Genomic DNA, 27366 nt, shown 5'->3' on the forward strand with positions numbered 1-27366 from the left:
TTTTTTCATTCACAGGTCTCTGAATGAATGAATGACCCTGCACAGCCATGTCAATTTTAAAAAGTGACAGCGGGTACAGAGAGAAGAACCCTGGTCTGCTGTTCGAAGGAGGGTGAGAGGGGCAATGGTGCTTAACAATACCCTCTAAATGTGAATGTTCTGAAAGGTGCACTTAGCCTTCAAAAATGTCCTCAAAACGCAAATAAAAACGCAGGCTAATAAGTATTACCTTTTATTTCAGTTTATTGAGCTCCAATGCCACTTGCAAATTCTATGCCCAAAAAGCAGGCTGGAGAAAAGGACTGCTGCTCTCTCTATAGAAGCAGTGGCCTCACAGCCAGTCTACACACCCTACTATAGAGCTCTAGCTGATTGAACTGTGGGGCATACCAGACTACTGAAGGGACACAGCTGGTCCCTCACAGACAGCAGTGGTCTTTTTCTCCAGTCTGCTGCCCAGGCACAGAGTTTTCAACTAGAGCAAGAGCAAAATTAAAATTGATTAAAAAATATATTTAAACATCTCTCCTTTTATGCAGGCCCACTGACACCTAGCGATATTAAATGCACTTTATTTTTTTATTGATTTCAATGGGCTGCCCTACGCATGGCAAAGTAGATCATGGAGCTTTTTGCTGCGTTCCAGTGTGCACGGTTTTTACAGTGTGTTTGGCTGCGTTTGGGATGCCATTAACAATTAATGGCGCCACTAGTGTGGCAGACTGTTTTCTACAGACTTGCAAACATTTCTCTCTGCTCAGCGAAAGGATCATTCTTTGGAAAGGCAAACAATTGTTATATGTAGTAAATATTTTTCCATGATCTACCCCAAAGTATAAATTGCTTTCCTTAACACTAACCTATTATGACTAAAGATTCTCCATCCCGTCATTAGAGAAAATCAAGCCCTGCACAGTAAGCTTAATTAATTTAAAGTGGTTGTAAAGGCTAAAGTTTTATCTATGCATGAAGGTAAAACGCCTTCCTGAGCCCCATCGCGATCCAGCAATGTGAAGAACAGCCTCGGCTGTCCTGGGTCTCTATCAGCTCATTGGCTGAGACAGCAAGCAGGAGCCATTGGCTCCCACTGCAGTCCATCACAGCCAGTCAGCCAATGAGGAAAGAGGGGGTGGTACCAAGCCATAGCTCCATGTGTGAACTGACACATGGAGCAGCAGGTGCCCCTATAGCAAGCGGATTGCTGTGGGGGCATCCGAGAGACAGGAGAACCATGAAAGCCTGCGTTAGACCCGAGAAGAGGAGGATCCAGGCTGTTCTGTACAAAACCACTACACACAGTAAGCAAGTATAGACATGTTTATTATTTAGAAAAAAAAAATTAAACTTTAGAATCATATTACAGCGGAAATTCAATGCACGCGAGCACCACAAACCAAAAACGCTTTTCAATTCATTTTTGTTTTTCAAAGCAAACGCAGCCATCTATTCATGTCTCCATGCTTTATTTTGCTGAGAAAACACTTTGAACCCCCCCAAGCATTTCTGGCTGCAGCCATCTTAAATAAGGGAAGATGATTCAGGTATTATTTACTTCCCAGAATCCATCAGCCCTTAGCTCAGGCATACAGGCAGGAGGTTGTGCTTAGCTCAGCAAACCCTCCTTCCTTTCTGAAGACTCCTGCGATGTATGATATCATTTGCCTAAGCAAGGGAGTAACTGAAGAAATGAAAAAAAAATAAAAAAATAAAAAAAAAACGATTCAAACAAGTAAATATCATATACTTTTTATATATATATATATATATATATATATATATATATATATATATATATATATATATATATATATATATACATACATATACATACACACACACACACATATATATATATATATACACATACATATATATATATATATATATATATATATATATATATATACACACACACACACACACACACACACACACACACACACACACACACACACACACACATATACTAATACTAGAAGCATAAGGATTACAAATAGTCAGTGTTGATTGAGAGGAGAGAGTGAAGTTCCACTTTAGGTGAGCAAAGCTGTTGGAAAAAAAAAGTTAATTTGCAAAAACTAAACCTATCTGATTGAAATTCAGCAGCTTAATCCTCAACAGTAAAACTGGATTTAAGTGCTTTGCTTCCCATTTAGAGGGACACGTCATCAAAGCTTTAAAATTTTATTGGGAATCCACTTACGAGGGATTTATTAGAATATTTAATAGACTAACATTTACTTTTAGTGTGCTGACAGATGGAGACCATGTTTTCTCCAGTGCTCCCCAGGTAGTGGTGTCATTGTTACCGCTGTGTCCTCTACCATGTACCTGTCACTGTACATTCTGTTCTCGCTCTTGACTAACAAATTGTGTTTCAATATGCTGCATTCCCCTCTGGCATTAAAGCAAGCCTAAACTCGGGGAACCTCATCCTTCAAGCCGTGTGAGACAAGCCAGTTGTGAATGATATACAAAGCACTTGCAGAAACCACAGAACAGTGTTTTCGGTTGAGCAGCTCCCACATCTCACAACCAGATGTCACCCTAAATATAATCCAGTAGTCAGAAGCTAAGGAGGGACATGCCTATCTGACTTGGGCTAGGCTCCTATGAAATTTGAGAACAGAGTGTGCCTAGGCACTGTCACACTTGCTGCTTCCAATAAGGTACAATTTTTAGTGATTTGCTTTGTCACATGAGACTGTGCTTATGAATCTCTGTTAGAATGCCAAACATTAGATTTTGAGTATAGGTCCATTTTAAAGCAGAACTAAACTGTATCTGAGCACCACAAACTGGTGCTTAATATCCATAGTAAACTCACCTATCCATGTCTCCCTTCTTTATTTTGTTGAGAAAACACTTTGACCTAACACCTCCCTTCCACCCCAAGATGCCATCTTGAGTAAGGACAGAAGATTCCTGTAGCATTTACTTCCTGGAATCCAACTGCCCTTAGCTTAAGCATGCAGGCAGGAGGGTGTTCTTAGCTGAGAAAACCCCTCCTCCAGATGAAGAAAAAAAAAAAAAAAAAAAAGACTCCTGGGATGTATGACATCATTTTGGCCTAGGCCAGAAACCAACTGAAGAAATGAAATAGAAAAAAACAAAAAAAACAGAACTAGTTGGTTTCTAGAGGAGTTTTTTTTAACTCTAAATGCAGTAAACCAGCGTTTTTGGACTTTTTTTACCCAAAAAAACCCTCTAAAAAACTGCAAACGCGAAAAAACGCCACTAAATGCTAATACAAAAATGCAAAAAAACTCATGTTTTTAACATGACTTTACACAGCTAACGTTATCAGCATTATTAAAACGCCCCGTGTGCATGGAGCCTTAAAGTGATTGTAAACCTTGATTTTATTTTTATTTTTCAAAAATAACAAACATGTTATACTTACCTGCTCTGTATATTGCACAGAGCAGCGGGTCGGCTCTTCCTCTTCAGGTTGCACCGTCGGCACTCCTGGCTCCTCCTCTTCTTGGTGTGCCACCATAGGATGTTGCTTCTGCTTCCTATGGTGGCAGATCTGCGTGTTTGATCCCAAAGCCTCCTCTGTGTGTCTATCCGCTTCCCGACTGCCCTATAGCAGAAGTACTGCAACAGGGCGGCAGGGCTGCGGAAAATCACGTATACATTTGTATTTTTGGGTAGGGGGCACATGCTTGTGCTGCCCCACCCGTGCCGCCATTGGCGGCTAAACCTGCTGATCACAGGGTCCTGGCTGGAGATTCCCCCGTCAGCAGGATCTCTCCTCTGTCAACACCAGCATGCTGCTTTGTATTGCTCTGCATATCTTACATAGTAAAACACACAGCACATAATGTGAAACATACAAAGCACACAGTTAACCCTTTGATCACTCCAGTTTTTAACCCCTTCCTGTCCATTGTCATTAGTACAGTGTCAGTGCTTTTTATTAGCACTGATCACTGTATGAGTGTCACCGGGGAGTGTGACATCCCCCCCAGTGTCAGAATGCCTGCCGCAGTCCCGCTATAAGTAGCTGATCGCCGCCAATACTAGTAGAAAAAAATTTTAAAAATTCCAGTATATATTCCGCCATTTGTAGGCGCTATAACTTTCACATAAACCAATTAATTTACACGTACTGGGATTTTTTTGAGCAAAGACATGTTGCAGAATACATTTTGGCCTAAATTTATGAGGAAATTTGATTTTTTTTAAATTTTTTTACTGGATATGTTTTGTAACAAAAAGTAAAAAATATTTTTTTTTTCAGAATTGTCGGTCTTTGTTTATAGCGCAAACAATAAAAACCGCAGAGGTGATCAAATACCACCAAAAGAAACCTTCATTTGTGGGGAAAAAAAAAAGAAATAAATTAAATTTAGGTGCAACGTTCCATTTCCGCGCAATTGTCAGTTAAAGTAACACAGTACCGTATCGCAAAAAAATTACCTGGTCAGGAAGGGGGGTAAATCCTCAGGAGGGCAAGTGGCTATAAGAGACAGAGAGTGGCTCGTCCCCTCATTCCACTCCCTCATCACTGGCTGCGACTGGAAGCAGTGGGAGCCGTTGGCTCCCACTGCTGTGTCTGAGCCAACAAGGAGGGAGAGAACAGAGAACAGAGAGCTTCTCTGTGTACATTGCTGGATCAAGATCGGACTGAGGTAAGTATAAGTTGGGGCTGGAAGGGGAGACGCATGCAGAACGTTTTTACTTTCATGCATATAATGCACAAAGGTAAAAAAAAATCTTTCTGCCTTTACAACCACTTTAAGTTGGTCAGTTTTCAGTAGATGCAGGAGAGTCTTGCAGGTTTTTGGTCTTGTGAAAACTGTAAGAGCAAAATTGACATGGATGAAGCATTTTCTAGTCTTCACATCTGCAATTGCCTTTATGGGAGAAAACAACTCTCCTCCCTGGATTTTGAAGTGTACCTGATCTTAAAAGCAGTACAGGGAGAAATGCACATGCTGCCAAGTCTGAAATTTTAACTGCCTGGTCACCTCTGATGAGCGGTAACTTCAATCTTCATTCTCTTGCAGAGCCTTGGCTACCATTGGTATCTCGGACCTCCGTGTGTTTTGCATGCCGTACTCTCCCGCTGCATGCTGTGTATCCACCCACCTGTTGCTACATAAATACAGGGCACATCAGTGATGCAGCAACTGGCAGGCAAAGGCCTGGTCACACAGTGGTGCTATCTGTCACACCTGGAGGGGTTGGATACCAATGGCGGCTGCAGCTCTGCAAGAGAAAAAAAAATATTGCAGTCATCACCTCCAGAGAGGTAAGAATTCTTAAACTTCTTTGCTTTTGGTTTTATTTATTTGTTGATTGGACAGGTGGAGCTCTAGGGTCGGCTGAAATCAAGTTTTCTGTACTTCTTTACCCCTATGCTGTTAAAGTAGAACTTCACTCTGTCAATCAACATGGACTATTTTTAATCTTTATGCTGCTAGCATTAGTAAACAGATAGTAAAGTATATAATATTTACTTGTTTTAAGCTTTTTTTTTTACATTGCTTCAGTTACTTCCTGGTTTCCATGCCTAGGCAAATGACATCATGCATCCCAGGAGACTTCAGGGTTTTCTGAGCTAAGAACACCCTATTATCTTCATGCCTGAGCTAAGGGCAGATGGATTCCAGAAAGTAACTGTGACATGAATCATCTGCCCTTAAGATGGCCACGGCCAGAAATGCTAGAGGGTGTTTTTCAACGTAATTTCTCAGCAAAATAAAGCATAGAGACATGGATGGATGGGGGAGTTTGCTCTGAATAATAAAAATGAATTAAATAGTGTTTTTGATTTGTGGTGCTCAGATGCAGTGTAGTTCTGCTTTATGAATGTATAATTTGACCTCCTGCTGTTAAACTCTGTTCAGCTTCTTATGGAGTACCAATAAGAACGGGAGACCAGAAGTGTCATGTAAGAACCCTCCAGTAAATATTTCCAAAATGATAAAAAAGTTTTCACAAGTGATGAAAAAAAGTGGCTTTAAAATATCTGCTCATTACTTTGTGAACATTCAAAATATTTCAACAAAACTGACTAGAAACCAGTCTAGTTCCTCTAAAGCCTCTTGGACTCTGTGCATGCCAAATAAATAATTTCTTACTTGGGATGTGCCAGCAGCTGATACAAGGCATGTTTATTATCATCCAAACTCATCATTGCCACCAGGAAACATTTGATCACCTCCCAAGCCTGTCTTCGATAGTAAGGCTCAGTGTTTGCACTCTTCAAACAATCCAAGGCTGTCTCGATGGCCTAAAGAGAGCAAACCATAATTAAATCAGAGTAAAAAACACGCACACAGTACACAGCCAAAGTCTCCTGGGAAATCTGTTTGTTTAAAGAACAGAACTTTGCCAAACTTTCCACATAAAACTTTCATTACCTCCAAAGTTTGCTCTGTAAAGTGCAGACCTACCTTTTTTACAAGTGCGATACAGAAAAGCAAGTCGCATCAGTTCTTACAACAGAATCCTGTTTCTGACTTCTCTGTGTGGTACACAGAGAATTGGGAAGTCCTGCATCTCCACGGGGAGCGCCACTTTTAGGAAAGTCTGGTAAGAGTGGTTGGAGTTGGAGCTGGTCTTTAAGACTTACTAACCTGCTTCTGACCAATGCATGTGCTAATATGACAGGATCTCCACTGCTTCAGAGTCTGAAAGTCTGAACATGCACTTATAATGGTAATCAAAAAGAGATCTTGTATCTCAGTTGTAAAGCCACAAGAGCAGATTTCACCAGGAGGTGTTGCTGCAAGAAAGCTCATGGCTCTAGTCAAAGCCTAGAAAATGTGGGACATGGACTACATTACAGTGATGGATTATTATACAGGATTTATAGAGCACCAACAGTTTACACGGTGCTTTACAACATAAGGGCAGACAATACAATTACAATGCAAATTAATACAGGAGGATTCAGAGGGCCTTGCTTCTTAGAGCTTACAATCTAAGAAGGAGGGTCGAGAGATACAAACATTAATACTGTGGGGGATGGGCTGATGGACAAAATACAAGTACAGTTGTTGTTGGGCAGGATATCCCTCTCTGAAGAGATGATGATTAGAAACAGATAGGGGAACAGCAATTAGAGAAGAACTCCACTAAGACCCCTCTACAGACATTACAAACCGTGATATTAGCGGAAATAAAACGAAAAAAAAAAAAAAGCACACTAAACTGTATACTGATTATAAGGCCAGAGTCTTAAGGTTATGCATATGTGAAAAACTTAAGGGCCTATGTGTGGCCAATCCTCTTCATTGACATGTGATAGCTGTCAGAATAAGGCAGGCAAAGCATGGCTTCCACTAACTCCAAATGACTTCTTGATATGTGACTGTTATACTATGTACTTGTATGAAAAAGTATCCTCTTCTCTTTGTATTGTTTCTTGTGTGTGAAATCCCTGTTGTTTCTGCCAGTCCCTCTGCATTCCTATTAAAAACTGACCACACTAGTGAGGAGAACACACCGTGGTCAGTTCTCTAGCAATGCTGGGAACTCAGCCTGCTCTGCTCCAATGATAAGATTTGTCCTGACACACCCCCCCTGTACAGCCATTCACTGGCAGATCAGTGTACTGCTATTGCTCCTCCCCCAGCTCTTATGCGGAAGAGATCAGAGGGTATGTGATCATTTCTGAAATAAGGGGGGAAAAGGTTGTTTGGTTTTTTACAAATATCTAAACACAAATGTTTTGCCATTCATTTCTATTTTAAACTGAAAGGTTTGTTTTACAAGGTGAGGGTTTACATTCACTTTAATCTGAGTGGGTTCAGGCAACACATAATTCTGGTAACTTTTGCACTTACTGTAAAAGTCCATTTCTTGGAATCTATTGGGGGACATCGGAATTTTTAAAAGGTTATGCAGTCGCCTATTGGAGGATTGGACCCTAGCCACCAGAAAGATCCTAAGCCTGAGCCAAATATAACCTCTCATCTACTCAGCATGGCCCAGTTCGGTAGTAAAGCCATATATCACAGACATGAACAAGAACACAAAGGATCAAAATCTGTGCTACTCGATGGACTCAGATTTTATGGTAAGTAGAAAACAGACTTTTTATTTTAGCTCACAATTCTACTTAAAACCACTTTAATTCAGTTCCCTTTTCTCAGCTATACCTATAAGGGGGTGAGCTCCCCTTAAAAAAAAAAAAATTGGAAACTCTGCATTTTCACTACACTACAAATGGGGCTGAACTAAATCCAATTGAGGACCGTCAAGACATTTAAAATGTTCACTGCATGAATTTCATACCTGATTAAATCATAATTAATGTGAACTAAAACTGACCTTTAAAGTTCACAACAAAACAAAATATCACTGTGTGCCTCTGGGGTAGTATCATATGAAGCCTTTTAAACAGTTTAGAGAGAATTAAACCCTTGCGTCACAACAGAATTCAAGATTGTACTGTCATTTCCAATTTAAAGGGAATCATCAACTAATGGAAAATGGATATCAGAATAGCAGTGCTGTCACCCAGAGGTTCAATCATCTCCTCTATAGTGACAGAACGAGAAAACACTCAGCCTTGAACACTTCATGTTCATAGGTTCAGAGCACCAATACTAGGCAAGACGCACTGTCTGCCCTGATACAAATCTGCAGAGCAAAAGAGGCATTAAGGGTTTAAAGACCATTGATGTTATCATAAAGAGAACCTGTCCTAATCTTTGTGTATGGTCACAGAGGTGGCATGTATGTGTGAAACTCCAATGAAATGTCTACCAATCTACTGTGATTATGTGTCATCTCACTCTCCCCACTGCATTCTCCATTTATTCGACAATATACAAAAAATTCAGCAAAAGCAGTCTCTCGTAGGTGGCTTTACAACGATTTTACTTATGTTATAGAGACAAGAAAAGGCTCTGCAGTCCAGCAGGGGCGAGGACAGCTGGACAAACGTGCTTAGGATTTTAGTTCAGCAAAGGCAAATAGTGTGTTAGGAGCTCAATGGATTTCTTGAAAGATCAACAGGTACTGTTCAGTACATGCAGTGTTTTCAAAGAGACAAAACATTGCGAAACATGCATGCATAGCATAAAAAAACAAAAACAAAACAAAAAAAAAAAACAACTTTGCCTACAGGGTCTCTGTATGTGTCCTTTCACAACTGTTACAGAAGGGTCAATTACAGGATTCAAGGGGATAGACACCGATTTTTATGGCTCTTTGTGCACTGAGAAACTACTGCTTATGTTGGCGTCAAAAGAATTTAATAAAAATAAATGTAACCAGTTCTTTTTTAACAAAGGCTCAAGGAAAACTATAGGTCATTGATAGAAAATACAATCACACACAATCGATTGCTGTTACAAAGTATGAAAGATTACCTTTTCCATTGGAAGCTGAATGGAAGCCTTACAGTCTGCAAACTCAGTTGTAATACTGGGTCCTTGTATCTCAGTGACCACATATTGCAGCTTCTGCGATTCTTTTAACATTTTGCGATTGCTGCCACCAAATTTTCCCAGGACTCTGTACGCCACATGAGAAATGCTGTCTGCAGGATTACGAAGTGTCCTCCACAAGGCCTAGAATAAGCGGAAATAAATTTCCTTATACACAACGACCATATCAATATATTACCAGCAGGCAGTACTACTTAAACTGATATTTTACAAAAAGGTTAAAGCAGAACTCCAGTTACAATTTTTTATTACCATGCAGTGGGGCTGTGCCCCCACTGCATGGTAAAAAAAGGGAAGGAAGGGGGCAGGAGCCCGAAAGGACAGGTATTGTGCGGGAAGGATCGGCAGGTCAAGCGAATATATCTTTGGTGTCCTCTCTTCTAGAACAAAATGAGCTTTTAAGCCGTGCAGTGCCGGCACAGCCCCACTGAATGGCAAAGAAAAATGTTCACGGATTTCTGCTTTAAAGTAGAAATCCAGTTTTAGCCTTAAAACTGCCCCTTGCCAGCACCCCTCCTCCCCTAACATCTATGATTACTAACCTATGTAAGAAAGCTGTACAGGGGTTGGGGCAAAATTATGGAAACGCTAGATAAAAGAGCAAAATCGTTACCCAATATGGTGTTGAACCACCACTGGCATTCAAGACGGCCTGAATTCTCATAGGAATTGAAAAATATAAGTCTTGGATAGTAGATAATGGAATCTGATAGCACTTTTCATGGAAAAATAATTCCAGTTCTCGTAGAGATGCTGGAGGTGGAAAACAAACCCGAACCCTGTTCTTCAAAATAGACCATAGTGGCTCTATGATATTGAGGCCTGACGACTGAGGCACCCAGGGAATGTGTAAGACTTCGTCTGCATGCTTATCAAACCATGATTTGACATCATCAGCTGTGTGAATCGGAGCATTATCATCTTGATGAATAGCGCTGTCTTCGGGAAACCATGTCTGCACCACTGAATGCACATGGTAGGCCAACATTTGTACATAGTGTGACGGGAGTGACTTTTGGGGGTGGGGGGACCCCTGTTATTCCTCTTATGTGTAACCCACCCTGTGCCTGTTAGGGGTACAGGGTGGTCAGTCCTGATATGGTGTAGACATGTATAGGTGGGGTGGGGGGTTGTCCATTGTTCACTGCCATGTGGTTGTTCCATTGTTCTCTGCCATGCTGCTGCGTCCCATTGTTCTAGCAAACTATTATGGGATGTAATGTTTGTGTATTGGTGTGGGGGTTGGTCATTGTTCACTGCCATGTGCTGCATCCCATTGTTCTGTGTCTTGGTTTGGTGAGGGGTGTTTCCAGCAGCCCTTCCCCCTGATGGGAGGGCCTGCTGATGTGTTTCCTGTTCCTGGTTGTGTTTCCCCGCCCTGTGTATATATCTTGTGTTTGTGTTAAAATAAAGCAGTTGACTTCCTGTCTTCAGAAGAGTCTGGTGCTGTCTATTTCCTGCATGATCAGCGGTGGTGTCCGGGGATCTGTGTTCGGACAGGGAATCAGGAGTCTAACGGATATACCCAAGTGCAGTCTGGGTCCGGTTCCAATACACAGTCACTGGCATTGACTACCATTCAAGGTGATAATGGGGCCTGCAGAATACCAAGACATGGCTGCCAAAACCATGATTGTACTGCCAGCATGCCTTACTGTTGGCACAGGATAGCTCTGGTCATAAGCTTGGGACAGTGTTCGCCACAAGTAAACATGTCCGGTTGTTGGGAACAGTGTGAAGCTCAATTCATCGGACAATATTACAGGCTTCTATTGATCAACAGTCCTCAATTTATGGGTGTTGCACCACTCTCTCCTTTTCTACACATTAATATCGATCGCTGGTGGTTTGGCAATTGCAGCTCGCCCTTGAATGTTTTTCCCTCCGAACAGTTATTGTGGACACGGCTTTGGAAGACTGAAATTGAGCTCTGCAGTAACTTTTGCAGCAGTTGTTTTCTTATTGTGGGTCACAGTCCGGCGCAATGTCCTTTTGTCTCTTTCGGTCAGTTGACCATGTAGACCGCACTTATGCTTATTAAGCAACTTTTTCCCGGAAACTGTATGCCTTCATAACCTTTGACACTGTACCTCATGGCACGGCAAATAAATTAGTAACTTCACTCACAGAGGCACCAGCTAAGCGGACACCAACAATGTGCCCTTTGTGAAGCTCAGTAAGGTTTGACACGACTCTGTTTTACTAGCAGTGCCAGTAGTGAATGATGGAAGTGAGGATTCCCACCTGTTAGCTAGGTGTCTCATCACACAACAGAAGCAAAAGAATGTTACATCACTTCCATTTTCAACGCAAAACATGTCAACACTTTTCCACTTGCAAATCATGTAGTGTTTCCATATTTTTATCCAATGGATGGGCCACTAAAGCCTATGGGTGATGTCACCGCTCCAGGCTTTACTAGCCATTATCGGAGAGCTCCCTCCTCTCCCTTGCAGCCACTGCTGGCTGACACAGGGGAATTCATGAGACCAAACCAGAGTGGTCTGAAAATAAGTATATACATCTTTCTCACACAGGTTAATTAGCATAGGTGTTAGGAGGCGGGAGGGGACAGTTTTAGGGCTAGTTAAGGGGTAGCTGGAACTCTACTTTAAATTGTAACTAACCTTCTCAAGCAAATTAAGCAACCACTGTCATCTCGTTGAGTGTTTGCATATTTCAGTGCCTTAAAGTGATTGTAAATCCTTACATATACTCAGTGACTGGCCACAGGTAATACACAGAAATAAAACAAATCCTCCTACATACAGTAGGGATCGAAAGTTTGGGCACCCCAGCTAAAAATTTGTATTAATGTGCATAAAGAAGCCAAGGAAAGATGGAAAAATCTCCAAAAGGCATCAAATTACAGATTAGACATTCTTATAATATGTCAACAAAAGTTAGATTTTATTTCCATCACTTACACTTTCAAAATAACAGAAAACAAAAAAATGGCGTCTGCAAAAGTTTGGGCACCCTGCAGAATTTATAGCATGCACTGCCCCCTTTGCCAAGCTGAGACCTACCAGTGTCATGGATTGTTCTCAATCATCATCTGGGAAGACCAGGTGATGTCAATCTCAAAGGTTTTAAATGCCCAGACTCATCTGACCTTGCCCCAACAATCAGCACCATGGGTTCTTCTAAGCAGTTGTCTAGAAAACTGAAACTGAAAATAGTTGACGCTCACAAAGCTGGAGAAGGCTATAAGAAGATAGCAAAGTGTTTTCAGATGTCAATATCCTCTGTTCGGAATGTAATTAAGAAATGGCAGTCATCAGGAACAGTGGAAGTTAAAGCAAGATCTGGAAGACCAAGAAAAATATCAGACAGAACAGCTCGCAGGATTGTGAGAAAAACAATTCAAAACCCACGTTTGACTGCACGATCCCTCCACAAAGATCTGGCAGACACTGGAGTTGTGGTACACTATTCCACTATAAAGAGAGACTTGTACAAATATGGTCTTCATGGAAGAGTCATCAGAAGAAAACCTCTTCTACGTCCTCACCACAAAAATCATCGTTTGAACTTTGCAAATGAACATATAGACAAGCCTGATGCATTTTGGAAACAAGTTCTGTGGACCGATGAGGTTAAAATTGAACTTTTTGGCCGGAATGAGCAAAGGTACGTTTGGAGAAGAAGGGGCACAGAATTTAATGAAAAGAACCTCTGTCCAACTGTTAAGCATGGGGTTGGATCAACCATGCTTTGGGGTTGTGTTGCAGCCAGTGGCACAGGGAACATCTCACGAGTAGAAGGAAAAATGGATTCAATAAAATTTCAGCAAATTTTGGATGGTAACTTGATGCCATCTGTGAAAAAGCTGAAGTTAAAGAGAGGATGGCTTCTAAAAATGGATAATGATCCTAAACACACCTCAAAATCCACGGGGGATTACATTAAGAGGCGTAAACTGAAGGTTTTGCCATGGCCTTCACAATCTCCTGACCTCAACATAATTGAAAATCTATGGATAGACCTTAAAAGAGCAGTGCGTGACAGACAGCCCAGAAATCTCAAAGAACTGGAAGACTTTTGTAAGGAAGAATGGGCAAAGATACCTCAAACAAGAATTAAAAGACTCTTGGCTGGCTACAAAAAGCGTTTACAAGCTGTGATACTTGCCAAAGGGGGCAGTACAAGATATTAACTCTGCAGGGTGCCCAAACTTTTGCAGACGACATTTTTTTGTTTTCTGTTATTTTGAAAGTGTAAATGATGGAAATAAAATCTAACTTTTGTTGACATATTATAAGAATGTCTAATCTGTAATTTGATGCCTTTTGGAGATTTTTCCATCTTTCCTTGGCTTCTTTATGCACATTAATACAAATCTTTAGCTGGGGTGCCCAAACTTTCGATCCCCACTGTAAGTTGTACATGTTTATCTGCAGCATTCTCTTGTCTAGAGTCAAAGAATTTATAATGCTTTTCTGAGAGTTAAGAAAAATGATGGCGGAGAGCTGAAGTTCTACTCTGCAGAGCTCAGTTAGGAGAGCTCTGAGAGCTGATTGGAGGGGAGGGGAGGGGAGGGATTCCCCCCCCTTCCACACAGCTCACAGGAACAGAGCCGAGGCTGTCATTCTTTTTTCGCTTGGCGTCAGGAAAACATGTCAGATGTGTTTCATGCTGTCAGCACAGGTAGAAAGCAGCAGGCAGAAATGACACTTAGTGCTATTAATTGAGACAAGTACACACTATAGGGGGATATGCTTTGCTCATATTTCATGTCTATGGTTTACAACCACTTTAACTGTACTAAAGCACCACACTTAGACATGCTAGTTTGCTGACACATATACCCTCTTGCTTCAATTCACTGTCAACTTTACCTGGAACAAGTATGCAAGTATGTTTGACTTTACAGATCCACATACTTGTTCCAGGGTCAGTGGTTCAAACCTTTCTAAAGCCAGCTGGATATATCACTAGTCAGGCAAATAGCAGCTTCAGGACAGGATTGTCAAGCACCTTTTGGTGTGTAGTTGTAAAACAAAGATTTTCAAAAACTGGTAAGAAACCAATATAAAACTATGTAAACTAAAAAGAATTGCAATTTCCCTTTAACAGGCTTTTACAACAAGCTCTCCTGCCTTTTAATAATTTAGCATTTATGAGCCCCTCTTTGATTCTAGGAGCCCTAGGAAACAACCACATAGGGAAGTATAATGCGCTAGATGAGCACCTGCAGTCTCTGACTGTCAGAACATCATAATAATTGTAAGAGGGATGGATATCACAAGAACCACAGATTTTTTTTTCTTCCATTAAGAGTTCATTTTTTTTTAAATATTACATTTTCATCTTAGATATAATCTGTTTATTAAGTTTAAAATTCATTGGGTGATCCATTAACAGGAAATGTCTCAGTGTTTTCTATAATACTCTGCATTCTGTTCTGATGAAGAAACAAATGCACACAAAATACCATTTAAGTCCCCCTAGACGCAAGACTGAAATGTCTCCTCTACTGGGAATACAAACCAATTTCTCTTTACTAAACCCCTGCTTTTCACGAATCAATACTGCCCCCTGCTGATCGCACTCCACATTACCTGCATAAGCTCAGCACGGACAGGCTGAATGTGATCATACAGAAAGTCAGGCTGCAGGTTGTCCACACACAACTCCAGAGTCCTTAGACCTTGGCTGACAAGCGTCTGAGAGCCATTCAGAGCAGAGACTAACGGATCCATCAACATAGGAAGATATGGCAATAGAGAGCTCAGACGAACAGGCACAGTGAGACACAGCTCCACAAACAGATCCTTCATGTGCTGTTTATGTAGGCCACTTTGTAACATGTTCAAACCTGAAAAACAAATATTGTTACAGGAAAGGGCTTTATGGAAGCAATGCAACAAGGAATAGCAGGACATTTGTAATTTCTGTATTGGGATCAGAGATATAACTTGCATATGCTCAGGGCTGTCATCGAAGTGGGCCCTTTACAGTTTGCCGACAGAAACCCCCCTAAAGCCCGGGAAAGCAGAAGAGAGGTTTAGACTGACGCTTTGCTGTTCTCTTGCACTTTGTTGAAATTGTATTGCAGTAGCGAAGCCCACAGGCAACCTCTGCTGGGCCTTGGCCCTCCTGGTTATCCGCTGGGGACCAAGCCGGATACAGGAGTGCTGCCTGTATCCCTCTATTCAGTGCTACAGTGCCTTGAAAAAGTATTCTTAACCCTTGAAATCTTCCACATTTTGTCATATTACAACCAAAAACGTAAATGTATTTTATAACCTTTTAAAGCCTGCAAAAGACTTGAGACTAGGGTGGAGGTTCACCTTCCAGCACCACAACGACCCTAAACATACAGCCAGAGCTACAATGGAATGGTTTAGATCAAAGCATATTCATGTGTTAGAATGGCCCAGTCAAAGTCCAGACTTAAATCCACTTGAGAATCTGTGGCAAGACTTGAAAATTGCTGTTCACAGACACTCTCCATCCAATCTGACATAGCTTGATCTATTTTCCCAAGAAGAATGGGCAAAATTTCACTCTCTAGGTGTGCAAAGCTGGTAGAGACATCCCCAAACAGACTTGCAGCTGTAATTGCAGTGAAAGGTGGTTCTACAGAGTATTAACTCAGGGGGGCTGAATACAAATGCATGACAGACTTTTCAGATATTTGTAAAAAAAAAAAAAAAAAAAAGTAAAACTATTTATCATTTTCCTGCCACTTTGTGTTGGTCTATCACAAAAAATCCAAATTAAATACATTTATATTTTTGGTTGTAACATGACAAAACGTGGAAAATTTCAAGGGGTATGAATACTTTTTCGAGGCACTGTATATCCTAGCTATTGTACTGATGTGGGAAATGTCAAAGCTACCCCAGGCCCGATACAGGACAGCTGCATATAGCCCCTATCAGCGGCCCTATGCACGCTGAGAAATGACCATAAAAGCTATACAATCCTTGTTACATTTGAAGAACATACCGACCCTGGATAGTCCATAAAGGAAGGGAATACTCAAATTTTTCTGCATTAAATTTATCATAGTGCAACAAACAAGACATAGAAGTCATTACAACCGTTTGTACTTTGACTTACCTTGCAGCAGGTTAGGTAGCAAAGGCAGAAACTCCTGGTACAGGAGATCATGGCTGCCTCCTCCTATAGATCTGAAGAGCGCTCGGAGCAGCAAAAAATAGTTATATGGTTCCTTGGCAGTCTGAGCCAGCTCCATTGAACTGTTCACAATTTTGTGCAAATGTGGCTACAAAAGAAATGAAGAAATGAAGACTGAGTTGGAGGGCAACAAGTTTTATTATTAAACATATTTTAACCGCTTCCCGACCACCCTATAGCAAAATACAAGGTGGCATGGGTGTGCAAAATCACATATATAAACACGTGATTTTGCATATCCAGGTAGGGGGCACGTTTACTGGATATGTGTAAAATAGCAAAACGTCAAAAATATTGTTTTTTTTTCCTCAAAATTGTCGGTCTTTTTATTTTATAGCGCAAAAAATAAAAACCACACAGGCGATCAAATACTACTGAAAGAAAACTCAATTCGTGGGGAAAAAACAGGGTGTAAATTTCATCTGGGTGCAGCGTTGCATGACCACGCAATGGTAAATTAAAGTAACGCAGCACCGTAATGCAAAAAATGACCTGGTCAGGAAGGGGGGGTAAATCCTCAGGAGGGCAAGTGGTTAAATAAAGTATGGTGCATTTATGCAGATCCCTGTACACCAACAAAGGGAAAACCTTCTGCATAAGCTGTTAAAATAGGTAGTATGTACCTTTTTTTCAGTTCATCTAGTCATTGACAATATAAATTGAGCTTCTATAGAGCAATTCCAAGCAAAATGTTATTAGTCAGTTGCCAATAAAATCCTGCAAACACTACTACCATGTTAAAGGAAAAAAGGAAACTTTTTTTCTTTTAGCTGGGGGGAAAGTGACAGCTGATTCTCTGAGCTATAGTGAAGAAAAAAAAAAAAAGCTGGTGATTACATTTAAAAACTGTCACTTGCCTATAGTGACAGCTACTTTTTGTTTTACTTTTTTCTGACCTCCGGAATGGATTAATTGGTTTTTAATGCATTCCTATGGGAAACTGCGTTTCGGTTTACAAATTTTTCACAATACGAAACGTCCCGGAGAATGCATTTAATTTGTAAACCTAGGTACACCTGTACTTCAATAGACAAATGGAAAAAAGAAGGTGGAAAGAGTTCCTCACTCTTGGTATACTCCTCTCAGATTGCAGGTAATCCAGGTTTAAACGTTATTTGAAGTCAACCGATGACCAAAAATTACAGAAATACAAAAAGCTTTGGATCAAATCGGGCAATTAAAAAATAAAAAAAAAAATAATATATAAACATATATGGACTGGATGTCTTTATTTTCAAATTTGCCAGGAGTTTCTTATCAATAAAAGACTCAGTGGAATGGATGACAATTTCTCATCTCACCTTAAGCATTTGCTCGTTATCTGCAGCAAAGAGGGAAACTGAGCCAAACACTAGCTTGAACAGCTTGAGATACAAATTGGACAGCTCAACGTTGGATCCCATCTCCGGAAGTCTTTCCAGCAAATACTCCACCAGGATGGTAGCAAACAGGGCCGACGTGGTGGGGTTCGCCAAAAAGGAATTGGCAACAATCTAGAAAAACAAGTCGCTCAATCAAATTAAACATCAGTTAACATAGAAAAAGGTCCCTGGTGCCCAGTGATGGCCACCGTTAAATCTGTGTAAATATCTGACAGGATCAAAACGGAGTCAATACCAGAGATTTCATTCAGAATGCAACCTGCTTATGTTTAGACGAATTTCACTTTTAATGGACAACCACTTCTGGTGAGGAAAATTCAATCAAGGAGAGAACTGAGCATTAACCTGTGCAAGTTTATGTGCATAGCAGGACTTTGTATAACCTTCGGCCCTGCAATTGTAATGATACAAGTTGAACTACATGTAAAAGGGTCAACTAGGTTCTCAACTTTCAACAACTGGCAACTGGTCACATTTTCCAGACTTTAATGGAAAAGAACATATTTTGAGTTATTTTTTCCTGTATGTCTTAACCAGTTCCCCTCTAAAGCACTTCAGCTTTGCACATGTTAAAATCTACATTTTGGCTGTAAAATTGCTTAAAACCCCCAAAACATACATATACTTTCTAAACACAAAGGCCCCGTTGAATATGGTTTTTTTTGCCTTCCTCTGGACCAATTATGGATATATAATTCTTTATGTGGAGGTTTTCTATTTATTCAATTTATTTTTTCTATTTTTATTTTTTTTCTGTTGGTTGAACTAGATGGGCTTGCGATTTTTTTAATCTATGTAGCTATGAATAAAAAGACGGTAGTTGCATTTTTGTATGTCGCACAAAAGTGGTGCAACTGTTTATCAAATCTATATTTTCAGAAAAATACACTAAAATTACACAATTTAATCCCCAGTTTGTTGTACAAAATAAAAGATTGGGTAGTTTAGAGTAAATAGATACCAAATGCAACAAGCCTCAAAACTGCATGCTCCTACAAAATGGAAAAAAAAATTACGGTATCCAAAATTATCAAAAGGTGGTGGTTCAAATGTCTTTACTGCTCATCAGTTTAGAGCAGGATTTCTCAACCAGGTTCCATAGAACCCGTGGGTTTCTCCAGAGGTTGAGAGAGCTTGCATGAACAAGGAGTAATTTCTGTGTCTCAGACAAGTTCCCACTGACACTACTGATCTTTTTAGCTATCTGTAAAGGTGTAATTCTTCCAAATGACCACAAGTGTAAGGCGCATTCTTCCCACTAACCATCACACTAATGTATCATGAGTGGTAGATATAGTCATTTTTAGCAGGGGTTCCCTGACACCAGAATTTTTTCAAGGTTTCCTGCATTTTAAAGGTTGAGAAAGGATGTTTTAGAGTAAACCATAAATGATGGACCTAGAATTATTGGTCTAATTTCAACATTCATGGTGATAACCAACATGTGCAACTGTCATTTACATACAATCATGCTCCGGTCCATTCATGTGATAGAGCTCTGGCTCCCCTGTGTCATAACGTGGCTGCTGCAGAGAAGAGCAGGGGGCAATGACAATGAATGGAATAATGGAAAATAATAAGTGACAGGTGATGGGTGACCTCACAGCTCCTAGAATTCAGCCTTGTTGTCAAGCGCTTCATGACATAGAGCTGGAGTTTTTGCATCAAGTGTCTGGACCACAGCAGATTAAAAAAAGGTATTTACACAGATCTTTTTTTATTGGATATATAGAGCATAGGCTTAGAATAGCTTGAGTACTCCGGAAAACAATGACACTCAAATGTGAAGCAGGATTTAAAGCCTTTTTTTTTACAGCATTCACATGCTTTCCTTTTTTTCCAAATGAGTAGAATACTTTCAATCTAACTGATAATGAATACATTTTAAAAAGCGAACATTCCCAGTCTGAGCTGAAAAGCATCAACTTCTGCAGCTGTGACTAATCATTGAAGCGCATTTACAAAGTACTCAAACTTACAGTTGAATTCTTTTTATTAGAAATAGTAGATTTTACTCTAGCTCAGTCAACAATCAACAATAAATTCTAGTCTGGTCACACACCTGGAGAGCATAGTTTTTAGAAATCCTCTCCACCATGTATGGAACTGTAGTTTGAAAGATTTCTTTAAAGGTCAGGGGGTTCATCATAGTGAAGACACCAGCAAAATGCTCCAGGACCTCCTTCTCCTCTTTCATGCGTACAGTTTGACAGTTGGCCACTCTGATGTAAGTCTGCCCATTCCCAGCTATCTGGACCTAAAACATAAAAATAAAATTTTTTATTGCTTGACATGTTCACAGCATAATACCTGAATGAAGAATGAGGCATCAGGCAATTAAATATTATAAGCGGGAGTCTTAGATCTGATTACAGAGACAATAAAAGAATTCTGGAATGAAAGACAGTTAGCAAAGAGATAAGCTAGAAAACAGCTTGTACAAAAAAGAACTCAGTTATCTCTAAAAACTGCTTCTAGTATGTTAGAGAAAACCCTCTACATCACAGAGAAATGTACTTAAACACAATTATAACAACAGTCCTCAACAGAAAACGAACAAATATGTCTTAACACAAGCTCAATTATTTTTTTTGATACGGATTAAGTAAATTGTCCCTTTCCCAAAAGTAATCCTAAAGCTGAACTCCAGTCAGATAGCTAAATACATAGATAACATAGATATGAGAGCCATTTTACCTGTCAAAACTTTATTTCTGTCCACCCAATCCCAAAATTTACACAATTTTGTCAATCAGCAAGAGAGAAAAAGAGCGAGAGGAAGAGATTGAGATTCTGTGCCATCGGTGTGAACTGTATTGTAAGTTTTATTTTTCAAATTAAACACTGTATACACATAGTAAAAAAGCAAGCTATAAAACATTTTAAAACAACTTTCAAACAGATGCATTTGAGAGTACCATTTCTGTCAACACAGAAGGTCAATGCCATATACAGGGTGCAGCAACATAACCTCCTTTTTTAAAACGCAATAAAACCCATTTTATTAATCAGAATTGTTTTTATTGTCTTTAATAATGTAGGTACATATCTAAAGTTCTGTTTTACACAGTTTTGAAAATCATATCAGGTAGGTGACGCCCCCCATTGTCCATACACTGAATAAGTGAATTCAGACCGGTATGTGAACATGTTGGAGGAATTTGTTTTTCCACGACTTGATGAACTGGACTTAGGGGACATTTGGTTCCAACAGGACGGAGCAACGGCTCACACTTCAAGAGCATCAATGGCTGTTTTAAGGGAACACTTCCCGGAGCGCCTCATCTCAATAAGGGGCGATTTGGAGTGGCCAGCCCGCTCCCCCGATTTGGCCCCTTGCGACTTTTTTTGTGGGGTTTTATGTAAACCGTCCAAGGACCCTACAAGACCTGAAGGCCAACATCCGCACAGAAATTGCCAACATACCCGCTGCTATGCTGGTAAGGGTCATGAAAAACGCCAGAAATCGGCTTATTCAGTGTATGGACAATGGGGGGCGTCACCTACCTGATATGATTTTCAAAACTGTGTAAAACAGAACTTTAGATATGTACCTACATTATTAAAGACAATAAAAACAATTCTGATTCATAAAATGGGTTTTATTGCGTTTTGAAATAAGGAAGTTATGTTGCTGCACCCTGTACATATATCCCAAGCCAAGAGGGCCCTAGTGACTAGGAAAATAGCAGATGTTTATTATACTTCATTTCCAGAAGTACACATTACCTGGTAGATGTCTAGAGCCTGCATGGCATACTTCACAAGTTTGATGTAAATCTGGGTCTCTTTGGGCTGCAGTTGCTTGTTTGGGACAAACTGAGCTTCTGTAAATGATCAGAAGACGGTATTATAAGAAAACAGAAAAAAAACAAAAATCGCACACATCAATAACAAAATGACAGTTACAACCTGTTTAGCACTACTGTTTCACACACTCATGTTTTCGACTGGTTTTAGGTTTACGGCTGTTTATAAACGCTCCCTACAGTAAGAATGTACTGTATATGTGTCACTATAAACATAATATATTGTGTGCATCCATGAGACAGCAAAAAATATCAATGGTCCCGATGCAATCTGCAAAGTGCTGCATAACTAGTTAGCAAATGTGTAGGTAGGGGGAAGTAAAAAAATTACAATGGTTAAAACATATCTAAATGTGTATGTAAGTAGATGTGTTGGCAGCATTTGTTTTTCACCTGGTATTTCCGTGTATAACACATCTCCTGTCCCTGGGTGGCTACACCTACTTCTCTCCTGTATCTATGCAGGGGGCTATGGTTATCACTCAGGATGGACTTTAACCGCTTCCTGACCGCACTATAGCAGAACTACTGCTACAGGGCTGAGCAAAATCACACACACGACTTTGTATTTCCGGGCAGGGGGCGCCAGCGTGCCCTACTCGAGCCACCATTGGCGGCTACAGCTGTCGTTCACCGGGTCCCGGCCGGAGATTCCCTGCCTGCATCCGTTGATCACCTAGGGGGACAGGTCTGTATATAAACAATACAGATCACTCCCGTCAGCTCCAGCATGCAGCTTTGTATTGGTCTGCATAGCAGAGAAATACAAAACAGCATGCCTCCCTAGTAAAACACAGCACACAATAAAACACACACAGCACACAGTTAACCCTTTGATCGCCCCAGATGTTAACCCCTTCCTGTCCAGTGTCATTAGTACAGTATCAGTGCTTTTTACTAGCACTGATCACTGTATCAGTGTCACTGGGGATGTTAGTGACAGTTAAGCTGGCCATATGCGTATAGATTTTCGTTCAAGAACTTTGGTTTCAAGAATATTAGTTTGATTTTCTACTCATTAGTGGGGTCAAATCGATGTTTGTTTTCGACCGCAGTGACGGGAAAATTCGAAGGGGCAGGAAGGAAAACATTTCTCGATCAAACGAATTGTCGGCCTGTGTATTTGGTTAACGTTCAAAGATTACATTGATTTTAAACTTGATTAATAAAAGCAAAAGACAATTTTCAAACAAAATTCATCCATTCACCAAATGCTCAAAGAATTTTCGTATGACTTTTCTTATAAATATTCTCGTCCAAAAATCTACACGGGTATTGCCAGCTTTAGTTCCCCCCAGTGTCAGAATGCCCGCCGCAGTCCCGCTATAAGTTGCTGATCGCCACCATTACTAGTATAAAAAAAAGAAATTCCAGTATACATACCGCCATTTGTAAATGCCATAACTTTCACGTAAACCAATTAATTTACACGTATTGGGATTTTTTTTTTTTTTTTTTACAGACATGTAGCAGAATACATTTTGGCCTAAATTTATGATGAAATTTGATTTTTACTGGATATGTTTTATAGCAAAAAGTAAAAAATATTGTTTTTTTTGTTCAAAATTGTCAGTATTTTTTGTTTATAGCGCAAAATATAAAAACCGCAGAGACTATCAAATACCACCAAAAGAAAGCTCCACTTGTGGGGGAAAAAAAAAAAAAAGAACATAAATTTTATTTGGGTGCAGCGTTGCATGACTGCGCAATTGTCAGTTAAAATAACGCAACCGTATCGCAAAAAATGGCCAGGTCAGGAAGGGGGGTAAATCTTTTGGAGGGCGAGTGGTTAAACAGGTCTGCATTCGTTCGCCTGCATTACATAAGGATAGGGAGAAGTAGTTCACACACAAAAAGATTTTCTTTCAGTTCAGCTCAGAGAAAGTGACAAGGACAGTGCATTTCTGACAAAACCAACAGGTGTTTACAGTACTTACTTATTTACTACTTACTAATTTTCTTAGCCTTAAAAATAGAAAATATTGCAGCAATACATCTAAGAACTGAGGGCAGCAATATATTGAGTTCTGCAATATATTCAATGTTTGCTCTTGGGTTATGTGCCCTTAACCTCCTCGGTGGTATGATTCTTTCCGATTTTTTGTGCTGAAAGCGGTACCATTTTTTTGCATGGAAATATGTCGTTTTTTATTGTAGGCTGTAATTTTTAGGAATAACTCACTGAAATCTGTACGAACAAGAGTCTAGTAAACATTCCGGATATGATAAAACTTGAAACACGAAATCATAAATTATAATTTAATAAATAATCATAAAAAATAATATTATAATAATAATAAATTTAATTCAATAATATAATCAAACCAAAAACACTGAAATTTGAAATACAGAGGCAAATTCGCACGTCACTGAGCAAAGTCGCAAAATTGTTTTCAGTGTCTGATGACGAATTTCCCCACGAATCATTATCACTCAATTCTGCAAGTGGTTCTGATTTACTATCGCTGTTCTAAAACCCCTTTTGACGTAAAGGGACGCTTTTTGGACGCCATGGACTTTGTAACTTTCCAGGCAGAAAGAACATTCAAAATGCAGGCAGGGCACAGGACAAAGCAGTAGGGACAAAATATATGTGAAATGCATTGAAACAGCAATGACAGCAAAAATGACATTTTTAAAAAATTTCAAATTTCCCGCCGGTTCCGGCGCCCCGACGTCACAGGGACCGGAACACGGAAGCCGGATGCCAGCATCGGCCGGAGGAGATGGCCGGGGTCGCTGCAGGGGACACATCGCGGGAGCAAAGGACAAGGTAAGTGCTGCAGGGACCCCCTGAGCAACGCCGCATGGTAAGCCCGAGTGTAGCTCGGGGTTACCGCTCTTGGTACTGAAATTTTACCCCGAGCTACACTCGGGATTACCGCTAAGGAGGTTAAAGCATTGATGCACAATGTGGACCTATGAGCTGTACAGGAGCTATATGCTCCACCTGGTCTTGCTGGCTAGCATCTAGAAGGGGCTTACTGGGAGTTGGGAGTCTCAGTACTGCTGTCCTAGTACAGATAGGCACATTACCTCCGGGTGCTTTGCATGATGTAATTCCCCAAGTGATGGTCTTCACGCCACACACCAGGGTCTTCACCAAGCTGCGACAATCAGTCACTTGAAAGGTTTGCTTGTCTTCTTTATCTTTATCTCCTTGCTTGTCAAAGACCAGAAGTGGAACCTGGGTAAGCGGTGTGGATGGAGCAGCAGGCAAAGCATTGGCAGGAGTAGCTGGCGGGACACTGGCTAAGATGGCATCAGCTGCACACAGCTCAGACTGGGGCTTGCATTTCTTAAAGATGGCTGACAGCTGGTAGCGGGCGATGGTGTGGAACTTTAAGACAAACACCTAGATTAAAATATAATAGGAAAACCTATTATTATCAGATGTTTAATTTGTACACAAATATAAAAACCAATTAAAATGATGGAATAAAAAGACAATTATGGTGAAACAAAAGACTTTATATATCAAAAGATTTTCCCGCTTACCCAAGGATCTCTCTTGATTCCAAATTAATTCTCTCTTAACCCAGACACAGGATGTCTCGTAAAGGGCTCTACCATCAAATTTATTAAATCACCCTTTGCTTCTTAAAAGGTACCAATTCATAAATAAATCATGTTTTTTATGTCATCACTCACCCAAAACATACTCCACTCCTTTAGTTCAGCTCATCTTCCAGCAAGGGTAAGGTAACGTCAAAAAAAAATAAAAATAAATAATCTGTGCTAACTTCTTCTAAAAATGGTTTAAACACCAAGTCACTGAACCAAAACAAACAAGCAAGTGTTCAGGAGAGATACTGGAACAATGCTTGTGTGTAAGAGCGACAGTCTGACTCTCCTAGTACTGCCAGGTCAGCACAGGGTTATTTTTTTTTTTTTTTAAGATAATAAAGTAAAAAAAAAAAAAAAGAAGGATGTATATTTATTGCTTTATATGTACTCTGTCTGCAATAATAACTTAAAAGGGTTCAAATGGGCTTCAAGAGTTAGGCTGTTTCTGACAATAACACAGTAACCCTGCTCTGTCTAGAGACTGCAGGCATATCCTTCAGCGAAAAAAGAAGACGAAATTTGCATTTTTTTTGAGAACATCTTATATCAGGTACTGATCACATTTAAAAGTGATTTAGCAAAAATAATAGAATACATTTTCTGCCATTACCTCCAACATTCTCATGAGAATATCACGGCCATTCCCATTTTCCTGCTCACTCTTGGAGCGAATACAATCCACCAAGTTCAGCAGCAGTTTGCAGGACATGGTCTGGATGCTGCTGGGTATGGACTCATCATCAATGTTCTTAGCAAACAGCTGGACAGCCAGAGATAAGTCGTTTAATGGAAGATGCTGTCGAACATGGTGTACAAGATCTGCTAATGTGCTGTATGCTAATGGTCTGTGAGGGAAAAAACATGAAGAGACAACATTCAAACTCTGCCAATGTGCCATTAGGAATTTTGTAAGGGTATAAAAGTAAACCTGACCTGGCATAAAACATTTTCAAGGTGTGAGGCATTAGTGGGTAGGATTGTGGATGGTGTGTGCATATATCACTTCGGTTTCTCACATACACATAGTGAGGGGGCTTCAGGGTTTACGACTGTTATTGAGAAAACAAACTTTATTGTTTTCCATAATTTTAAGTTATGTTGTGCATCCTGGAGCTTAGAGGCTTTGTAGAGCTGTGAATGTGATAAAGCCTCCATTCCTAGGTGCACAACTTACCTGTTATCCAGACCTCATTATCAGTTTCGCCTGTCCTTAAGCCTTTATATGTGAACAGACAGAAGCTCAGGGCTAGCTCTCATTGCTGTGGAACCCCGCTGCTGGGTGAAAAGGCTGTGTTCTGACAGAACACTAAAAAAGGTACTAGTGCTACCTGTTTGTTTTGGGGAACTAATTCGGAGGCACCTTGTTTGTCAGGAACTGACACAAGTTCAGTTAGTAGCTTGGATGAGCAGATGTTTTGTTTTATGCTATGGACTTGCTGTACAAGACCCTCCTGCATCAAATCTGTATTTGTTGGCTGCCTTGCTTAGAGTGTTACTAAACCCACAACAGTAAAATCAGTCTGTATATGCAGTAAAGCATGCTTGTTATACTCACTGTGGAACCTAAGGGGTTAATCCTCTGCATTGTGTAAAAAGGATGTTTGATCCTGAATTCTCTGTTCCTCCCTTTCTTCCAGTGTCTCCCTCTTATCTCCTGATAATACATATCGTGTAGAGACACTGCACATGCTCAGTTTGGTGTGTATTGCTAGAGGGTTTTTTTCCTTGGGAGAATACATGTGATCAGCATAGGGCCAATCAGTGCTGTCCAGACAGCGGTCAGGGGTTCTACATCCTCCTAGAGAAATCTCCTCCTACAAGCTTTAACCAGTGCTCTGCTGAACACACATAGAAGTCATAAGACTGCTCTAACTGCTGATGAGAAAACGTATTTAGCAGTTTATATTTACTAAAATAATTGCATTTCCATGTTCTGTATACTTTTGGAGATCAGATATAGTGAATGCAGGGTCCTGGGTTTAGTAACACTTTAATAAAAGTGTAGAACAAACCTACTTAGACAGTTCCTGGGTGCCCTGGTCTCAT

At 40.2% G+C, this 27366-nt stretch overlaps 1 protein-coding gene across 3 annotated transcripts in view; it reads right to left on the bottom strand.

The window, feature by feature from the left end:
• TRRAP (transformation/transcription domain associated protein) overlaps positions 1–27366 on the bottom strand; it is a 236450-nt gene that overhangs the window by 178451 nt on the left and 30633 nt on the right. For all 3 annotated transcript variants that reach the window (XM_089682734.1, XM_089682733.1, XM_089682735.1), the window contains exons 14-22: positions 25931–26165; positions 24790–25108; positions 21674–21771; positions 20007–20201; positions 17864–18055; positions 16485–16650; positions 14978–15234; positions 9336–9536; positions 6093–6244 (exon numbers count right to left, since the gene is read on the bottom strand). In XM_089682734.1, the coding sequence (XP_089538860.1) occupies positions 6093–6244; positions 9336–9536; positions 14978–15234; positions 16485–16650; positions 17864–18055; positions 20007–20201; positions 21674–21771; positions 24790–25108; positions 25931–26165 (1815 nt within the window). The remainder of the gene's footprint in view (positions 1–6092; positions 6245–9335; positions 9537–14977; positions 15235–16484; positions 16651–17863; positions 18056–20006; positions 20202–21673; positions 21772–24789; positions 25109–25930; positions 26166–27366) is intronic.

Source organism: Staurois parvus, unplaced genomic scaffold (genome assembly GCF_062004578.1).
Source record: "Staurois parvus isolate SC_StPar_1 unplaced genomic scaffold, SC_StPar_1.0 ptg000297l, whole genome shotgun sequence".
In the NCBI taxonomy this organism is placed as follows: Eukaryota; Metazoa; Chordata; class Amphibia; order Anura; family Ranidae; genus Staurois; species Staurois parvus.